Raw genomic sequence first — 19,639 nt, forward strand, 5'->3', positions numbered from 1 at the left:
ACTTACAAATGGGGTTATTTTATCATCCGCTTCCAGAAGGCTGAGTCCGTCGTGAAGCAGATGCGGCGGCCATGGCGGCAGGAACCGGAAGCTGAGAATGCGCATCCATTGCCACAAACATGGAGCAGAAAGAACCACCTGGAAATAGGTAAGCCCTTTTTACTTTCAAGCCCACCCCCAGTGACAAACTTCACCCAGCAGAGCTGTGTTACCCACTGGGCACCAAGTGCCAGAGACTATAGCGGACATTTCTCAAATTACCGCAACTCTGCTTAGCTCTTTGGCTATATACAACTCCCAGAGCAGCCACCTCCATCTAGGGCAGCGCCCTGGGGCCAAGATGACTGACAAGAGTCACCTGGCCGGGGTGTATCTCCTCTTGGATAGAGAGACCCCCAAGGAAGTTTTCCCAAACACCGGGTTTCCCATCTGTGAAAGGAGAGACTCTAGCTCCCTCTAGTGGAAACATTCTTTCCTGCAGGAAGAGGGATGCCCCAGACTCAGGAGGCTCCTGGGACCTCCGAGGCTGCTCCCCAGGGTTGTACAAAGGGTGCAACGGTGCAACGGTGCAACAGAGGAGAATCTTCTGTGAGCTCGCTGTAAGCTGGACTTGCAGCTTTTCTGACTTGTTCCCCAAGCTGGGATGGACCTTTCAGTAATGACAAGGCATGCTCCCACAAGTAATCCCGAATAAACTTCTTTGTTCACCAAGGTAGATTTAGGTGGACGGGTCGCTTTGATTGTGGTTGGTGGCCTCTCTGGAGTAAATGGCTGTTCATGTCTCCCCAGAAAAAGTCATACAACGGATGTACAGCCAGGCGGTTGTGGAGTGTAAAAAGAAATGCCAAGGGACTACAGAGATGACTCAAGGCTTAAGAGCACCGGCTGCCCTTACAGATCCAGCTTTGCATCCTAAGCGTGGTGGGCCACCGCCTGGAAAGTGGCCACCTGCTCACTGCTGATCACCAGCGCACATAATAGGCTCCCTAGGTGCTGTTGGAAATTGATGGTTGCATCTGCTGTGTGGTACGTGGTCCAGGCACATTCTCCAATTCCAGGTCATCTCAAGGGGTTGGAGGAGGGTGGGACCAAACCCTCCTGAGACAGCTTGCTCATTCCAGGAATATGATCCCGAGTAGTGTGTGTGTGTGTGTGTGTGTGTGTGTGTGTGTGTGTGTTGGGGGATTCTAGGGTGACAGAACACACCCCTGGCCCAGGCCACCTGACCTGACTTCTCTTTCCTCACAGAAGCCATTCAAGTGTTGGCAGGGGGAGACCGACAAGAGGTAACACAAATGACACAAGAATAGCTGGGCAAGGCACAAGCTGCATTCACGAGTCTCATCTCACAGGGGCAGGCCCTGAGCCAAGCGGGGCGGGAAATACTAGGGGTTAACATTTTGGGCATCTAAGCACCAGGCTGGTTGGTTCCTTTCCAGCCTTTGGTCTTATATCTTTGTAGGTTGCTGAAAAATAGGCCCTTGTAGGCCACCGGCAACAGTTCTCTCTCTCTCTCTCTCTCTTTTTGTAATTGAATTATTTGCCTATTTATGTGTGCGCATGCGTGCACCCATGAGGGATGTGTCAGAGGACAACCTGTAGGGCTTGGTTTTCTCCTCTTACATTTGGATCCTGGGCTAAATTCCACATCAACATTGATATTTACTAAAAATATCCTGGGTCCTGGTCTAGGGAGTGAAGGAGGTCACATGACCACTGGCATCACTCGTTCTTTCCTCTCTTCCCCCCCCCCCCCACCTGCTGTTAGCCCTGGCTGTTCTTGAATTTACTCTGTAGACCATGGTGGCCTCGAACTCAGAGAACTGCCTGTCCCTGCCTCCCTAGTGCCACCATGACCTGCTCCTTTGTCATTTATTTTAATTTTTTTTTTCTTGAGAGGTTCTTTCTCAGCCTCACTGTGTGGCTGAGGATGATCTTGAACACCCAGTCCTCTGCATCTGCCTACTAAGTGCTAGGATTACAGGAGTGCACCGCCAGGATGCTGAGGAGATTGGACCTATGCCTTCGCGTGTGATAGGCAAGCACTCTACCAACTGAGCCCCAGTCCCAGCGCCCTAGTTGCATTCCTTAACCCAGCAGAGCTGTGTTACTCCAGTCATAACAGTTTTCTATTGAGGACCAGGTTCCTGAGCCTGGTGAAAACAGCCTCTGGGTCCCGTGTCCAGGCAGAGGTGATGGCGCCATCTGCAGGTCATGGAGGGGAATGCACAGCGTGAATTTAGTAACCTGCAACAAAGCTTGCAGGATCAAAAAATCCAGATTCCTGTCGGTTTGTGAGAAGTGAATCCCACAGTGACACGATCTCTGCTTGAAAACCAAAGGTTTCAAAGCAACATGAGAAGTGGGTAGAGCAGTGTGCTAATCTGGCTTGCTTCCAGCTGTGCAGGCCAGCACGTGGGTGTCCTCTGGTAGGTGACTTGCAGACAGTCCTTAGGCAAACAACAGCCTGGGACAAACACTTTCACAGGCCTCTCTGCCTTCCACCTTCATGGGAGCAAGGCTGGCATTGTAGTCTCCTGGTTGCCAGCTTTCTCTAGACCTGCGCTGATAACTCCCCACACATTTAATGGTTGTTAATCCTACCTGACATCTGCTTCCCGGAGGGCTTGTCCCCTGCCTCAAGAACAGATTCCCTCTACTTAATTTTTTTGTTGTTGTTGGTTTTAAGATAAGGTTTCATTTGGTAGTCCATGCTGGACTCAAACCTGCAATCCTCCTGCCTCAGCTTCCTGGGTACTGGATTGCACACTTATACCACTGTGTCAGACAGAGATCTGCAGGGGTGCTCTCTGCAATGGCACTGGTCAGCGCACGTGAGCATGTACAGGAGGGGACCTCTTGAGGCTGGAAGGACGAGAAAGGATTGTGCCTGGACCTCATCAGCTGGACCCTGGGATTCACAATTCACAGGTAAAGTTCCTCAAACGTTTGTTTGTTTGTTTCTGTTGCTAAGGATGTTTACCCTCAGACTTTGTAGTCCCAATCCAGAGTCACGGATCAAGACTACTAGACCTGTTGGGCGTGGTGGCACACGCCTTTAATCCCAGCATGTGGGAGGCAGAGACAGGAGGATATCTCTGTGAGTTCCAGGCCAGCCTGGTCTGCAAAGCGAGTGCAGGACAGCCAGGGCTGTTACACAGAGAAACTCTGCCTTGAAAAAACAAAAACAAAATCAACCCCTCCCCCTTCTCCCCCCCCAAACCCCAAACCAAACCAAGACAGCTAGACCCGGAAGGTTCTAGGCTACATGAAGGTGCCAGAATCAAAATGGAGTCACCCCTAACAACAATAAAACCAGCAAAGACAGGACCGCAGGAAGAAAGGGTTCTGGCGCACGACTGCCTAGCTAGCAGTCACAAGAGATGCTCCCCAAAACTACCTGCTTCCACAGGTGCCACAACCTCACCTGGGACATCCCGCCACAAGGACTTCTGCCCTGCCATCCCTTGTCCAGCCTCCGTTGGCCCCTACTGCTCATTTGCTACATAGCCCCACTGCCTTCCCAGACCCCCAAAAGGTCTCCCCATCCTGAGAGGTTTGTGCCTCCGGTGGAAAGGGACTTTTCTTTTTCTCCTGTAGACACAGTTAGTCAGTTTCCCATCACGTCTGGTCTCTGGTGGTAAAGCATGGGGCCTCCTGGTGTGGGTGGCTCTTGTTCATAGGAAGTACCCAGTACCCAGGGAGTTTCCCTAGCAAGTCCCCTGTGACCATGGGCCACACTCAGGGTGGGGAAGCGTGCTTACGTCAGGGCACTGCGGTGCTGGTAGTGGTGGTGGGGCAGCCAAGCCTCTGTGGCTAGCAAAGAGGAACACTTCATTCTGGATATTACAGACAGAAGCTCCAGCCAGCGGGCATCTGTTGTTGGTGGGGCTGGTGAAAAGGGATGAGAGCGTTCTAGAGAACTCCCAGGAGATGAGGGCTCAGGCCTCACCTCATCCTGGGGTCTTCGCATCTCTCCCTTACTTTCTGTCTCCCCCTCCCATGGCATTTGACGGTGTCACGGTCTTTTGACCTTAACCCTGTAGCCAGGGGCTCTTCTCTGCTTCCTGGAGACGACAGCCTCATTACTGGACAGTTTGAAGTCCGAGAAGAGAAACATTTCTTGTCTTGTGGGGGCGTGCAGGAGCTGGTCTTGTGGGCTCTGGAAAGGCCTCAGTGTGCCTTGTCTCAACTGTGTGTAGAGACCCCGCATCAACCTGAACGTTGTCGCTGTGGGACTATTTACACAATGCCAGGTGGTAGGTGCTGCCCGCCAGGGCTCCCCGTTCGAGAGAGAACTGGCTGTTATGAGCTTCTGCGTGCGCCCACACATTTCATTAAAAATCCTCCTCTTTATTTTCTCAGGACTTTTCTCCTGGACCAGTGAGCTTACTTTTGAGAGTAGACTTGATGTTGAGAATGTTGTTCATAAAACAACAACAACAACAACAACAACAACAACAACAACAACAACAACGGAACACAAGGAGAAGTAAAGCAGATCCCGTGCAATGAACGCTGATGAAGAGAGCTCGGAGGTCCGGGGCGGAGCCACACCTTAGCTTCCTGTCCGGGACAGCTTGTAGGGAGTCAATCTGTGGTTTTTTAGCTTTTGCTTTTGAACGGCACAATTATGATCAGGTACTGTAAACTGGCGAAAATCACTTTGTTGTGAAGAAATTTGTAACTAGGCGATAGGGTCGCAGAGCTTCTGCTGGGTTACGGTAACCAGCCACACACACGCCTGCCCAGATCCGAAGTCTGCACGAGATGGTGGTCATTCTGAAGTGGTGGGGCTCTTCTTTGGATTTCCGCCTTCACCGTCAATCCCATTTTTATGCACTTATCTACCACAAAAGCAAATAAAATAAAATAAATAAAAATAAAAAATAAATTTAAAAAAATGAAAAAAAAAATTCCAGGACAGAGTTAAAGCTAGAAAGACAATTAGCTTTATATTCTTTCAAGCCTCAAGCGTCCGGTTCCTGTATCCATCCTTCCTTATCCCCCAACCCTGCCCTCTCTTGTCCCCCTGCGCTCTCTTCTGTACCACACGCACGCTTGCTCCTAGCATCACACATGAGGGAGAACATGTGGTTTTTTGTTTCTGAGATTCTGTGACTTCGCCTAATATTCTAAGTCCGCTTGCTTTCCTGAAAACTTTGTGACTTAGTTTTTCATCAGAGCTGAATAGTATTCCATTCTGTGTATGTGCCATTTTGTATATTTCACTTTCCACTTACCTGTTACAGATGTCTATCTAGGCTGGTTCCATTTCCTTGCTATAGTGAAAAAAGCATCAATAGTCATGGGAGTGCAAATGTCTCTGTGGTAGGGTGTGGGATTCTCGGGCTGTATGCCCAGGGATAAAATAGCTGGATCATATATTTTTAATATATTTATTTTTTATCTTATACATATGGATTTTTTGTCTGAATGCGTGTATGTCTACCACATGCAGGCCTGGTACTATTGGAGGCCAAAAAAACAAAAAAAGTGTGCATCAGATTCCCTGGAACTGGAGTCACAGATTTATTGTGAGCTGCCACGTGGGTGCTGGAAACTAAACCTGAGGGACCCCAGCAAGAGCAGCTTGGTGCTCCTAACTACTGAGCCATTTCTCTAGGTTCTATTTCTATTTTTAAGTATAAACTTTAACTTTCAAAGTCTGTAATTCTGCAGTTATTAATCAATAATTTGAAGCCTTGATAACAATATTTACATTGAACTATGCATTTTTTTCCCTGGGGCGGGGCGGATAAATCTTAAGTTGTTAAGTTGTTCCAGAAGAGTAGCTACGAGTCTCCTCGGTGTATCTGGGTTTCTAATGTAAATGACCAGAGGACCCTGGGCACTGGTAGGTCCACTGTGAACAACAGGGCCAAGGTGATCATGTGGTCTCAGAGATGACTGGCTGTTCCTTGTCTTTGGTGACCTTCGACGTCCATTCTTAAGTCTTCACTCTTCTTATTGACTCCTCTCTGCAGCCTTGGAAGATGGTATTTCTCTGGGATTGGACTCAGAACTCTATTAGGCATATGAGACACACAGAGCTGGACACTTGGCCTACTTTGGGCACCGGGAAACTCATCTGATCGGCAAGCCAGATACTTGTGGTCAAGGGCCAAGTAACTGTCCCCCAAAACTGCACACGAGGCCCAAGAAAGCATGTCACTCGTGATTCATACGCACCGTGTAATTATACATTGCCCACCAGCTCTTGTTCCGTCATCCCCAACGGAGGGGACTCTGGCCCAGAGCAGGGTGACATCTGGAAGGCGGCATTGCTGTCGTCACCTTTGGTTCCTTCTTGCTGAGGAGCTCGTGCCAACTCCTGACCAGTGTGGTCAGGCCGGCAGTTTCCCTCTTACAGGTTCCTCTGGTACTCTGTGACATCTCTCCATCCCGGCTGAAGCGGCACTCAGGTTTCCTACCTCATCCTTTCTCTCTTAGTGATGATACATGGCGGTTCATTCTGTGTGATCCTGAAAACAAAGGCTGCAGAGCTGAACCGGAAGTCTCTGGCACCTTGGGACTCCTAACGTCACTAGGCTACACCCAGTACTGAGGGAACTGGCCTGAACAGAGAGCAAATTCACTGTCTCCTGCCACTTCTTCAAAGCCACTTGCTTGTCCCTCCTTGTCTCTGATCATGCCCTCCATGATTGTATTAACACACCATAAAAGCCCAGGCTAGCAATCAGGAAAGCGCAGGCTCCTGTCCAATTAGCGCGGCTCTGGGCTTCCGCTGTAGGCTGTTTTGGTCTTTCCCACTGTGCACTTCTCCTCCAGCCCAGTCACCTTCCTCACTCCAGATGGCAGACACAGCTTCCATGTTTGGAAAGGTGGAAATCTGATCTTTATAACTTCTAGGTGGAGGAAATTCTGGTCGGCTGGTGAGCTAAGTACATTTCTGGTACACGGCTGCATGGCACGGGCACCATGGATGATGACTGGGCTCCAAGAGGCTAAGGGAGGCAGGAGTAGGGGGTGCACACTTTTAATCCCAGCATTCAGGAGGCAGGGGCAGGCGGAGCTGTGAGTTTCAGGCTACCCTGGTCTATAGAGCAAGTTCTAGGGCAGCCAGGGCCACACAGTGAGGCTCTGTCTCAGGAGAAGAACAAAAAGAAACTAGGGGAAAGAACTTGGAATATTTTCATTCTGTATGACTTTTAGAAGTTTGGAAACATCACATGGTTCTTTATAAGCACATACACTTGAAGAATGATGAGTCAGCAGCCTGGAGAGATGGCTTTGTCCGCTAGGAAAGTGCTTGCTGCTCAGGCGTGAGTACTGCAGGTGGATGCCCAGCGCCCATATACCAGCAGGCACAGCTGCTGGTCCCAGCATAGAGGAAGCAGACACAGAAGGATCCCCTGAGCTCTCAGGCCAGCCAGCTGAGCTGGTCAGTGACTCCAGGTTGAGTGAGAGACCCTGTCTTAAAATGTGAAATGGAGAAACATGGAACTCTGGGACACACACACACACACACACACACACACACACACACACACACACACACACACACACACTTTTCTCAGGCATGGTTCTGTTTTTTGGGGGGAGAAGTTCCTGCATTGCTGGGGGGTTTGTCTCATGAGCAGGTCTCCTGTGCATAAGTGATGCCTCTTCCGGCCACCTCCTAGCCCCTCCCCTAAGCCCTGCTGTCTGGTGGTCCAACCACCAACTCCTCCAGCTGCTTCTTACTGCACAGTCTGTAAACGAATTGAGAACAGCTTCCCTTCTGGGAGTGGCCGCCGAGTCTGGTCAATGACAAGTTTTCACCCAGTTTCATATTTCTTCCCTGCCCTTTGTCACAGGCTAGTAACAACCTATACTCCGGCGCTCTGCCACTGCTCCACACGAACCCACAAAAGGATCAAGGGAGACTGGGAGGTGTCCGTGTAGAGACACATGACTTCTTGGGTGTTGTAGTCTCTCCTTCCTTCCGGATGAGGGCTCTTTCCGAGAGCGGGGCCGGTAGCTGCCTGTGTTCTGATGTCTCTCCTGTACGCATCATCCTGTCCTTTGTTTACTGGAGCACACACCCAGAGCATCCCTCAGCTCCCTGGAATCTACTGCGTGAGTCCCTGTCATAGGTGTAGGGGTCTCTCCAGGCCTGGGGATAGGTCTGACCCCTGCCCTGACTCCTCTCGCTGCATTTGTTACCTTCTTCTCCCCTTTCCTCTCTCTCCCTCCCTTCCTCTTGTCTCACATGTACTCACTGTCAACTCGCTGTCCAGTCTAGTGTCCTCCATGTTTGCCTTGTCACCACTTGACCTCCACTCCTTGGAGGTGACTCTCAGTACTGGTGGGCAAGCACGTCAAACAACTTGAGTCAATCTCTGTCTCTGTCTCTCTCCTTCTCCTCCTTTCTCTCTCCTCTTTCCCTTGTCCCTCATAAGGTCTCCTGTAGCCCAGGTTGACCTTGAACCTCAAATTTGTAATCTTCCTGCCCCTACCTCCCAAGTGCTGGCACTACCTGCCAGGTTTATGCAGTGCTGGGGCTCGAACCCGGGGCTTTGTGTATGCTAGGCAAGCGCTCTACCAACTGAGCCGTGTCACCGTACCCTAGGGTTATGTTTCTGTTCTTCTCAATCTTGCCCATACTTCATCTCCAAGCACAAGACTCGCTCATCCTGAGAAGGGAAAAGGTGTCCGAGCCGACCCCTCCTCTGGCCTTCTCCAGAGGAAGTCAGAGAGCCCTAGGAACACCGCAAGGGGAAACAGGAAAACGGGCATAGCCGTTCCCTTTCTCTTGTCACAGAGGGATTTCTTAGTCTCTTGAGGTTAAGGCGGAGTTCCTCATTAGCAAGGGCTGGTTTGCACCAGAGAGTGCTAAAGAACTGCTTCCCTGACTGAAAAGTCACACTGGAGACACCTTGTTCTGTCCCTTTCCTCTCAGGGAGGAGGCCAGCGGCCAGCTGTAGGGCCTGGGACTTTTTCTCCTGAAACCACAGGTGGCTCATAAGCCAAGATCCCTGCTTCTTGCCCATTTCACACTGGTCAGCTTTGGCTCAGAGATCAAGACGTCACCTTGAACCTGTGTCCATTTGGACCGAAGGTTTCCAATCCTGCCCTTCCCGTAAAGAGGACCTCAGCCCAGTGGGGCTCCCTGATGCCTCCTGAGACCACTGGGACCAGCTCTAACTCAGCGTACAGAGAGGATTCCATTTGGGAAAAGCCAACGATTTATTTATATTTTATTTCAAAAAAAATTTTTTTTGAGACAGGGTGTCACTGTGTAACCCTGGCTGCCCTTGTACTCAATATGTAGATCAGGCTGGCCTCAAACTCACAAAGATCCTCCGACCTCTGCCTCCTGAGTGCTGGGATTAAAGACAGATGCCACCATGCCCAACAGAAAGTCATCTTAAGGAAATTAAATTACTTATGCTTTTGTACGTGTGTATATCATATCTTGGGCCTATTCCCCTTGAAACTTTTAGTCTCTTTTTTTCTCGTTCTTCCCCATTTCCCCTGGTCCCCTTTTGTTGGGAGCGAGACTGACCCAAGATTTCCTCAGAGGGCTTCATGAAAGGACAAAGGGAAGGGTAGCTGTGGCCTTGTCCAGGAGTGGACTTGGCAAGGTTCAGTCTGCGGCTGGAGCCGGAGCCTCAAAAGGATCAAGGCTGTGGATTCTTGGGAATCAATTCTTCCCCCCTGGACTGTGGCTATCAGTCCTAAGGCAGCTGTGTCTGAGCTATCCCCTGATCTTTGCCAACACTGCCTGACTTTGGCCAATTTCCCTGCAAATAGTGTATAAGATACTGTATTTTAAAATCCAATTGCTCCTGGCACTCAAACAAGGAAAAGCTCCACAGAATCCCTGGGGAGACTTATAACCATAATGGCAGGCTCACTGGCTTGTCCTGGGGCAAGGAAGACAGATGAACACACCTGCCAAGCAGTCAGGCTTTTGCTATTCCAAGGGGAAAGGTATGCCTTTGTATCCATGGCTCTCTCTGAGTAACTCTCAGAGACGAACACAGCTGAGGCACAAGGGCCTCAGCTCTTGGGGGTCCATTTGGACAGTTTCAGAATGGTAGCCACTACAGTCTTCTCTCCCTGTCTCTTTAGGAGCTAACCAGGAAGTACGCTTGTCATCTTCCAAGGCTGGATAAGTCAACATGCAACACTCAGTGTTTTACATATCCCCAGTTCAGTCATCTCTCAGAGGCCTACATTATGATAAGATGAAAACCTAGTTTGTTCTTCCCTGAAGTATATCACATCCTTATGCCTCAGTGTAGCTCATTTCCTGGAAAATGAGGATGATAATAGCATCTCTTCATGTGAAACATTGTGGAGATGTAGTGAGTTAGTGATCATGAACCAGCACAATATGCTATCCATTTGGATAGGTAATTCACAGTGTATGCCTGCGTGTACACACACACACACACACACACACACACACACACACACACACACACACACACTTCCCAATGTCCTTGTCTAAGCAATTGCTTCAGAAATTTCTAGACTCATTTTTGAGCTCTAAGAAGTAAAAATTATTTCTATAGTAATACTGTGATATCAATTACCCTTTTCACTCTTCTGTCTGCTTGAGTGGGGGAAAAAGTTTACCAGATCTTTGAAGAGGGTTGAAGCTGTGGCCTCGGCCAGGCAAAGTGTCTAGGGCAAGAACAGGGAACTTGGGCATGATGCAGTGACCTGCTTTGTGACTCATTTCCTCTTTCTTTCTGGATAAAAGGCCCGTGTGGAGAGAGGTATCGAGAAGCTCCAATGCCAGAGGTGGCGATGAAGGAGAAGGAGGTTCCCGACGCGCACTTCACAGTGGACAAGCAGAACATCTCTCTCTGGCCTCGAGGCAAGTGCCAGCCATTGCTCCACGCCCACTAGGTGCTTATGCCCAATGCCGGGCGCATCACTGATCCTTAGCAGACCTCCTTGTCTCCTTCCAGAACCTCCTCCCAAGTCGGATCTGCCTCCGGTCCTAAGGAAACCTCTCTGCATCCACGCGGCCGCCATCTGTCTGTCGTTGATGCTGGTCGCCATTATTGTGCTGCAGGCTGTTTTCTGTAAGTCACCAGGTCCCTGGACACCTGAACCTTCTCGCTGTAGTCCTTGGTGTCTCCAGTCTATGATGTTTTGGGAAGTTCCCTGGTGCTTCTGGAAGCTGGCCTTCTGTCCCTTCCATCCCAGGTTCTGGGGGGATTTTTGAACTGACATTGGAAAATGTCTGTTCTCAGGGTAATCTTTGGTCTTCAGGAGACAGTCACCAAGCCTTTTATTTCTACCTTTGCCTCCTTTAGCTTCCTGTCACTCATGGCTCTGAGACCCTTGGATTCAAAGCTTTGTGGTGGGCCGGGCATGGTGGTGCACACCTTTAATCCCAGCACTCGGGAGGCAGAGGCTGGTGGGTCGCTGTGAGTTCAAGGCCAGCCTGGTCTACAAAGTGAGTCCAGGACAGCCAAGGCTACACAGAGAGACGCTGTCTTGAAAAAACAAACAAACAAACAAACAAACAGCTTTGTGGCTAGCTCCCGACGGTGAGCGTGACGTCTCCTGACCCTACTAGGGACTGAGTTCTCCACTGCGCACACAGAGAGCACGGCTAGGTCAGCAAGCCTCTCAGGCAGTCTCTGAACTCTCTTCTTTGCAAAGAGTATGTCCATACTTGGAGCCTTCTTATTCCTCTTCTAGAAGCTTCTTGGCCTCTGCTGTGGTCACACTTTTCTTTCTTCTGTCGAGTCTCTTGAATGTATAGGGAGCAATGTTTTCTCTTTTCATGGCCTACATGTGTGGACTCAGATTCTCAGTCTCACCCTTCCAGGACATCACTAACCTTGCCCTTATCCTAGATCCCTGTTCTCCCCTCTCCTCCCCTCCCCTCTCCTCTCCTCCCCTCCCCTCCCCTCTCCTCCCCTCCCCTCCCCTCCCCTCCCTTCCCCTCCCCTCCCTTCCCCTCTCCTTCCCTCTCCTCCCCTCTCTTCCCCTCTCCTCCCCTCCCCTCTCCTCCTCTCCCCTCCCCTTCCTTCCCCTCCCCTTCCCTCCTCCTCCCCTCCCCTCTCCTCCTCTCCCCTCCCCTTCCTTCCCCTCCCCTTCCCTCCTCTCCCCTCCTCTCCCCTCCCCTCCCCTCCCCTCCTCTCCTCTCGCTTTTATTTGAGACAAAGCCTCACTATGTAGCCCTGGCTGGCTTGGAACTCAGCAGAGCAGGCCTGCCTGGAACTCACAGAGCCCCACCTGCCTCTGCCTCCTGAGTGCTCAGATTGAAGGTGTGGGTCACCATGCCTGACTGTTTCTGGCTTCTAGCACTTCCTGTCTCACAGGACTCCTTTTATTTTTAATCTCATTTAATTTTATGCATGCAAGTGTTTTGCTTGCATGTTCACACACCACATGCTCTGGTGCCTGAAGAGAGAAGAGAGCAGTGGCTCTCCCTAGAACTGCGCTTGTGGGCAGCTATGAACTGCTGCCACATTGTGCTGTGCTGGGAATTAAACTCAGGTTTCCTGCAAGAATAAGTGTCCCTCCTGCTGAGTCATTCATCTGCAGTCCCAGAGGACTCTTCTGCTCCCGTGCCTATGATCTTAGTAGAGTATGAAAAATGGGGCCAAGGAAGGGCAGGAAAAGCTTGATGCCCCTCCCGTCTGCTCTGCAGTCTGCACAGATATGGCCCAGCTCATGGCCACAGAGGGAGGGGTGTGCTGCCCCAGCTGGTGGCTGTGTCTTTGACAGGAGCTGGGAACTAGCTCATAGGCTCAGAAGGTACCTAAGCTGCCTGTGCCAGACAGCGTTCCTGACACATGGTGGCTCCTGATGCACACTTGATGCACATCAGTGAATGAGTGGCGGGTAGGTGGCAGCTCCTTGGACCGTCCTGATCCTTTGGGAAGCTTGACCCCGCGGCTTTCCCTTCCTTTGGACAGCATCCCACCTCAATGGCTTAGGAACCCCTCCGTTGACGTTTTGGCTTTCTCAAATCCAGATCCCAGGTTGATGGGCAAAATATTGGATGTGAAGAGTGACGCCCAGACGTTGAGAGGCCGCGTGGACAACATCAGCAGCCTGGGTTCTGACCTCGAGAAGGTCAAAGGCCGCGTGGAGAAGTCTGGAGTTCAGATGGAGACGGTGAACACCAGCCTTAAGCGGGTGCATTCTCAGATCGCGTCCTTGGAAGTCAGCATGGACTTAGCCCATGCTGAACTCGAGGCATTAACAAAGAGCTGGGGAGAGGTTGCTAGTCTCAACGCCAAAATCCCGGAGCTGCAAAGAGATCTGGATAAAGCCAGCGCCTTGAATGCAAAAGTCCGAGGACTACAGAACAGCTTGGAGACTATCAGCAGGCTGCTCAAAGGGCAGAGTAAGTAAATGAGATTATCCTGGGGGCGGACCAGTGGCCACAAGGCCCTGCCTGTCTCAGACAGGAGGCCAGCGAGCTTGTGGGTGGGCAGGGGACAGGGAAGAGGGTGGAATGGAAAGTCAACAAGGAAGGCCTGAACTATTGCTCTGAGAGGAGAGAAGACAGTAGGCCCAGCTTGGGTCGCTACACTAAGGTGCAGGATGTTGACCCATCAGTAGCCAGTCATGGCATTCTGTATTGTCTGGTTTTGATCAAGCGAGTTTATTAAGTATATAGTGAAATAAAAATTAAAGAATGAATAACAAATGATAAATGGATAGATGACAGACAGACATGGTAGATGATGGCAAAAACGTCAAATTGGGCACTCAAAACCTCTAGCAGAAATCGACTGGGGGCCCTCAGCTGAATTTTCTGATAGCTCCCTTGAGTAAGGCTTCTGAGTAAAAGGACAAACAACAGCTGGACGGTGACATCACCAAATTGGGAGCTTATAAACATCTGGCAGAAACTGCCTTGGGGAAGTTGAGGCAGTCATCTTCCAAGTTGATCTTTCTCTCCATGGCTAAGCTCTCAGCTCCTCTTTCCCATGGCAGGCCTTTATGTCTGTCCGTCTGTCTGTCTGTCTGTCTGTCTGTCTATTTCACTGTCTATCTATTTGGGATAAACAGTAGTAACCTTTGTGGGAAACGGTTTGGCTTCTCCATGTTCTCAAGGACACAGTGTCTTTATTTTGGTCCATTCTTCTGTCTTCTTTCCTCCCTGTCATGGAGTCAAGGGCCAGACAAAGGGACAGCTTCTCACTGAGCTCACCTCGTGACACTTTACTAACATATGTCACACCTGGCCTGTACCCATGCAGTTCGTTACTGTGAGCCAGGGCCTGGAGGCAATGGCCCCTTGTGTTCCTGTCGTATTCTGCCCTCTGCCACTGTACCTGTTCTAGCCTCAGAATCTCCATCCACAAGTCTCAGATCTTTAGGGTTCCAATGGAGTGTCCCCAACCCCTGATACTGGAACCTCAAGACCCCGGAGCCGGGACCCATTCACTGCTGCCCCAGGCTCCCCTCGAAGATCCCATCTCCAGTCAGGACAAAGCGGAACCGGGAGGAGCGCCACAGTCACCTCAGCTCCTGTTTTGCAGGTGACATTCTGGAGATGGTGTCTCGAGGCTGGAAGTACTTCGAGGGGAACTTCTATTACTTTTCACGTACCCCAAAGACCTGGTACAGCGCCGAGCAGTTCTGCATTTCTAGGGAAGCTCACTTGACCTCAGTGACCTCAAAATCAGAGCAAGTGAGTTGCAACCATCACTGCTCTGTGAAGGGCCGTGTCAGGGAGGCTGGGCAGGAGTTTGCTGCAGTAACAAAAAGTCCTTAACTGTGTGGTGGGGGTTAGTGACCCTGTGTGTGCATGTGTGCCCATGTGTGTGGTGTGTGTGTATGTGTGTGTGTGTGCATGTGTGAGCACGCAGAGGGGCATGTACCCATGCATGTGTGGAGGCCACAGAAGAACATCTATCACTCTGTCACATTCTCCAAGCACTAGCTGGTGGCCAGGAAGTTCCAGAAAACCTGTCTCTGCCTCCCATAAGGCTGGGGTTATATGGGTGCTGGGGATTTGAACTCAGATCTTCATGCTTGTGTGGCAAGTGTTTTTACCCACTGTTTCGTTTCCCTAACCGCACCTCCCTACCCCTCCGGAGGTTTATTTCTCACGGTTACTGCACACGTAGCAAGGGATGGCAGGGGTCCTGTTCGTTGTGGGTATCAAAGGCCTAAGCCAAAGGAGGCTTTGTTTCAACACACATCCGCAGTTGCTGCACTGGCTGACAAAGCTCCTGCCCTCAACTAAAATGTCATTTCTGCTCCTAAGTCCCTAGTGAATGCCTGTCACACAATCTGCTATCTTAAAGGAAGGCCTCGAGGGGGCGCCCTTTCCCACATGCTAGAAAATAGAAAGGTTTGTGCACATTAACAAACTCCAGGACCCAGGAAGCCTCCTTACTGGTGACTTAGAGTGTAGACTGGGCTCACTGATCTGAGAGGCAGAGAAGTAAAGTGGATGAGGGCCCAGGGTCTCTGTTCTAGTCAAGTGTGGTAGTCTGCCATCAAACTTGTCCTGGAGCCTTGGGGAGACAACTTACTTTCCCCAGGCCTCACTTTAAGTGAATTGATGAAACAGTCCCTGCGCTAGAGGACAGTGGAAGGACACATAGGAGGTTTTGTGGTGTCCTGTACAATTAAGGGATCATGTAATTTCTGTATTACCATATAGGCCAGTCCCTCGATGTCCCTTATCTGTAGATCGGCTGAGTTTTCTGCATTGTTTTCCTCTGAGACAGGGTATCGGTATGTAACTCAGGACGCCCTTGAACTCTCAATTCCTTAGCCTCAGACTCTAAAGTGTAGGGATTGCAGGCATCTGCTGCCAGGCCAGGCAGGCTGCGTCTCCCTTGTCCTCCCACAGTCCACTAGAGAGCGCAAGTTCCACATTTGTGAGCTGATAGGTTGAGAGCAACCAGGCCTTGGGAGTGTGCTCTGGGTCCAGGCAGAAGATGCTGCACCTGACTCACGGGGCACGATCAAGTTCAGGGCTGTCGCTGTGCATTGGGTAGGTACTCAAAGGTGCCGTGGTGGCCGGGCCTCCGCTCACGTACTCTGTGTTTCTCCACAGGAGTTTCTGTGCAAGGCAGCAGATGGGCTTCCACACTGGATTGGCCTCACCAAGAAAGGGAGTGAGGGGGACTGGTTTTGGGTAGATGAGACGTCGTTCAACAAGGAGCAAAGTGAGAGGTGAGTGAGTCTGCAGCTCCCACTTTCCCAGCCTGGCTTGCTTGGGCGTGAGTTCCCATGAACACACTCTGTGCTCTGTCGTCATCCTAGCACAGCGGCAGCACTGGAGCGGGGGAGATCCAGCTAACTGCTGCTGCTCATGGGGTACCTGGGGCCAGTTAGGAGCCTCCAGGACCTTCCGCCCAGCTGAGCTGAGGTTCTGACCCAAGTCCAGGCCTGTGCAGTATGGGCTGGTGAGAGCCTTGAGAGAAGAGGGTCAGGGCACAGCAGGAGGCTTAGCGTTGAAGGCCTGCTGGTCTTCTTAGCTTTGGGAGCAAAACCTTGCAGTGTTGTCACCAAGGATAAAAACTGGGATTGAAATAACTCATCAAAGAATTTTTTATTTTATTGTGTGAGTGTACGTGTGGCAGCATGTGTCACATGTGTGTAGAGATCAGAGGACGAATTGTCGGAGCCTGTCCTTTCCCACCACATGAATCATCGAATCAGACCCAGGTCATAAGGTTTGCTTGCAGGTACCCTAACCCACTGAGCCATCTCTCTGGCTTCTGAAATAACTAATTGAAAAAAAAAAACAGCTCCCAGGTAGGCTTGGAAATCGCTTTGCAGCCTAGGTTGACCTTGAACTTCTGATCGTTTTTGTCTCTACCTCCTGGGTGCCAGAATAAAGGCATGCGCCACCATGCCCAGTGCATTTGGTGTTGTGGATCTGAGTCTGGGCTTTCTTCATGCTATGCAAGCATTCTGCCGGGTGCATAAAGCGTATCTTTCTTTGTTTTCTCGCTTTGATAGGTTCTGGATTCCAGGTGAACCCAACAATGTAGCGAACAATGAACACTGCGTCAATATCAGGGTGTCCTCTCTCATGTCCTGGAACGATCTTCCCTGTGACAATACCCTCCTTTTCATCTGTAAGCAGCCCCACATCTAAGCCGTCCCATGACACGCCTGGCCCGAGATCAGCCACTGGGCTGCAACAGTGACCCAGATTGAAGAGATGATTCTCCCCTATGCCTCAAGATTGCTCTTTGCCTTAAGTTTTTCTTGCTTGAAAATTGTCCCAAACATGACCTGGAGTCCATATGTCTTGGCTTGGAATTTTCTGCCCCCCTCCCCCACAGAGGACCTTGTAGGAGCTTAGGTTAAGTGTGTGAGGACTTGGAGAAGATGTAGAAAGTCCCCTCTTTCCAGGGGAGGCAGGTCAGTACTCCAAACATTTTGCTTGCTTTTTTTCCTGATCTTTCTAAGAAACCTTGGCTGACCATATGAAAGCTACATCCAAACATGACCAGTGTTGGAGGAGACAGACACGCCCAATTTAAACACTATACAATTTATACATGTATTAAGACATCACATAGTACTCTCAAAATATGTAAATATTTTGTTTTTATGTGTCCATGGAAAATAAATTTAAAGACTTGCTATTTTTTGATGTGTGTGTGTGTGTGTGTGTGTGTGTGTGTGTGTGTGTGTGTGTGCCCACAGAGGTCAGAAGAGGGAGTTCAATCCCCATAAACATCTGTGGGTGCTGACATCCAAACTCTGGTCTTCTGATAGAATAGCAAGTGCTCTTAACTGCTGAGCCATCTCTTCAGTCCTGTAGATTTAAATTACAGACTAAGAGAACAAAATATAAAAAAAAAAAAAAATCCATAGGAAGCCTGGAGGTGTGGCTCAGCGAGAGAAGAGCTCACCTGGCACTGGTGACCCCGGAGTCAAATCCACAGGACTTTACGGACAGATGTGTTGGTGCACACCTGTGATCCCAGTGCTGAGGAGGCGGAGGCAGGAGAATCAGAAGGGTCATCCTTAGCTACACAGTGAGCTTCAGGCCAGCCTGCTCTACATGATACCATTGTGAGAGAGGAGCAGTTTGCTTCAGGACAGCTAAGCAATTCTTCCCATACTGCTTGCCGGGGGGGGGGGGGGGGGGCTGGCTGTCTACCATGGGAATAGCTGTCCATGCCCTGTCCCATCACCTCTTTTATCCATTTTCTCTGAAGCCTGAATTCCCTTTCCACTGAGCTAATCCAGTGAGTGCAGGTTGTGGCTGGCACGTCCTCTGTCTGTATTTTGTTGTTGTTGTTGCTGTTGTTTTACTTTTTGAGCTGCCTGGCCCAGCTCCCCTCCCTCCTGCCACCAGACTGTCACATGCCCAGTCCCCCCTCACAGCAGCCTGGGGCGCCTACCTCTCCTCTCCACTGTGTTTCCTCTCTTGCTATGCCCTGGGCAGACAAACTCTTCTTCTACTTTAAACACCTCCTGGCTCAAAGCCTTGCCTAGAGTGCATGTTTTTATTCCTAGTGGCCATTGTGAACCTGAAGGGATATGCAATCTTGGGGTACACTCAGATAGAAGTAAAAATGGGGGCTTGGAGTATACTCAGATAGAGGTTTTTAAAAGGGGGTCGGTCAAGCCCTGAAAATGCCAGTAGTCACGGGCAAGGTTTATTTTTAGTTTCTATGTGAGTTAAGTATGGTACGGTTTGAAAAGCATCTTCTGGGAGTTGCTAGGTATCCATTCTTCTGTCCTCCGGCCCTGATTCCAGGGGGTACCCTTCCTGAGGTCCTCATTCTTCACAGAGGCTGTGTTTCCGAATATAAGCCAGAATCCTGAGACAAGGCCTGAGAACAGTGGCCACCAACAGGGGGCAGCAGAGAGAGTGCTGGAGGTGTGAGCCAGCCTTGGTTGAGGAGTCTCAGGTACTGCTGAGTGAGAAAAGGGGGAGCAGAGGACGCAGGAATTTTTCTGTTTTCTTTGACACGGTCTTTCTGTGTAATCCTGGTTAGCCTAGAACTCACTGTGTAGATCAGGCTAGCCTTGGACTCTTAGAGAACAGCCTGTCTCTGCATCTGCCTCTCAAGTTCTGGGACCAAAAGCATTGTGCCACCACACCAGGCTGCAGGTGTTTAGGACCAGGGCATCTTTGAGCCTCCAAGAACCCCAGAGACCTCAGCCTGAGGTCCCTTGCTCTTACCAGTAGACTCCGCCTGCTGAGGGGCTCCCCATTTGCCTAGGTACCCCACCATGGGACCAGCTGCCTTCTACTCACTTGCTAAAGACACTTCATTTTGTGCTATGCAACTATTCTGCTATGTACCCAAAAGCCATTTTGTCTCTTACTCAAATTCCTGGAAGACAAGCTCCCTCCAACCCTGACTCCTTGACACCCTCCCCACCCACCCAGAAATGTACAGTGGTGACGTGGCCATCTGCTTGCTATGATGTGATTAATTGCTAAATTTCAGCCTCTGTAACCTGCTTGAGCAGACATTCAAGGGCTATTTTAAGGTCACCTTGATCACTTAGTCTTGGACAAGCAGAACAGCTCTTTAGACTCTGCAACTTGGCTGTGCACACACTCAAGGACTTCCTGTGGGTTTTGCCTTTAAAAGCCCTTCCTTTGCCTGCGTCTGGGGGGCAAGTCTCTGCCTTGGGTTAGAGGCTGGGGCTCTGCTGATAGTTTTAATAAATTTGGCTAATTATAACCTAAATTGAGCCTGGTGGTTTT

At 50.3% G+C, this 19,639-nt stretch overlaps 1 protein-coding gene across 1 annotated transcript; it reads left to right on the forward strand.

Annotated features, from left to right (window-relative positions):
* Positions 1-7,946: 7,946 nt before the first annotated feature.
* On the forward strand, positions 7,947-17,626 carry CD207 (CD207 molecule). The gene is made up of 7 exons (XM_084765798.1): positions 7,947-8,082; positions 10,718-10,834; positions 10,929-11,045; positions 12,956-13,330; positions 14,475-14,626; positions 16,007-16,125; positions 16,918-17,626. The coding sequence occupies exons 1-7, from the start codon at positions 7,953-7,955 to the stop codon at positions 17,054-17,056; spliced, it is 1,149 nt and encodes a 382-aa protein (XP_084621924.1). The 5' UTR covers positions 7,947-7,952; the 3' UTR covers positions 17,057-17,626.
* Positions 17,627-19,639: the final 2,013 nt, after the last annotated feature.

Source organism: Acomys minous, assembly GCF_964271855.1.
Source record: "Acomys minous genome assembly, chromosome: 17".
NCBI lineage: Eukaryota > Metazoa > Chordata > Mammalia > Rodentia > Muridae > Acomys > Acomys minous.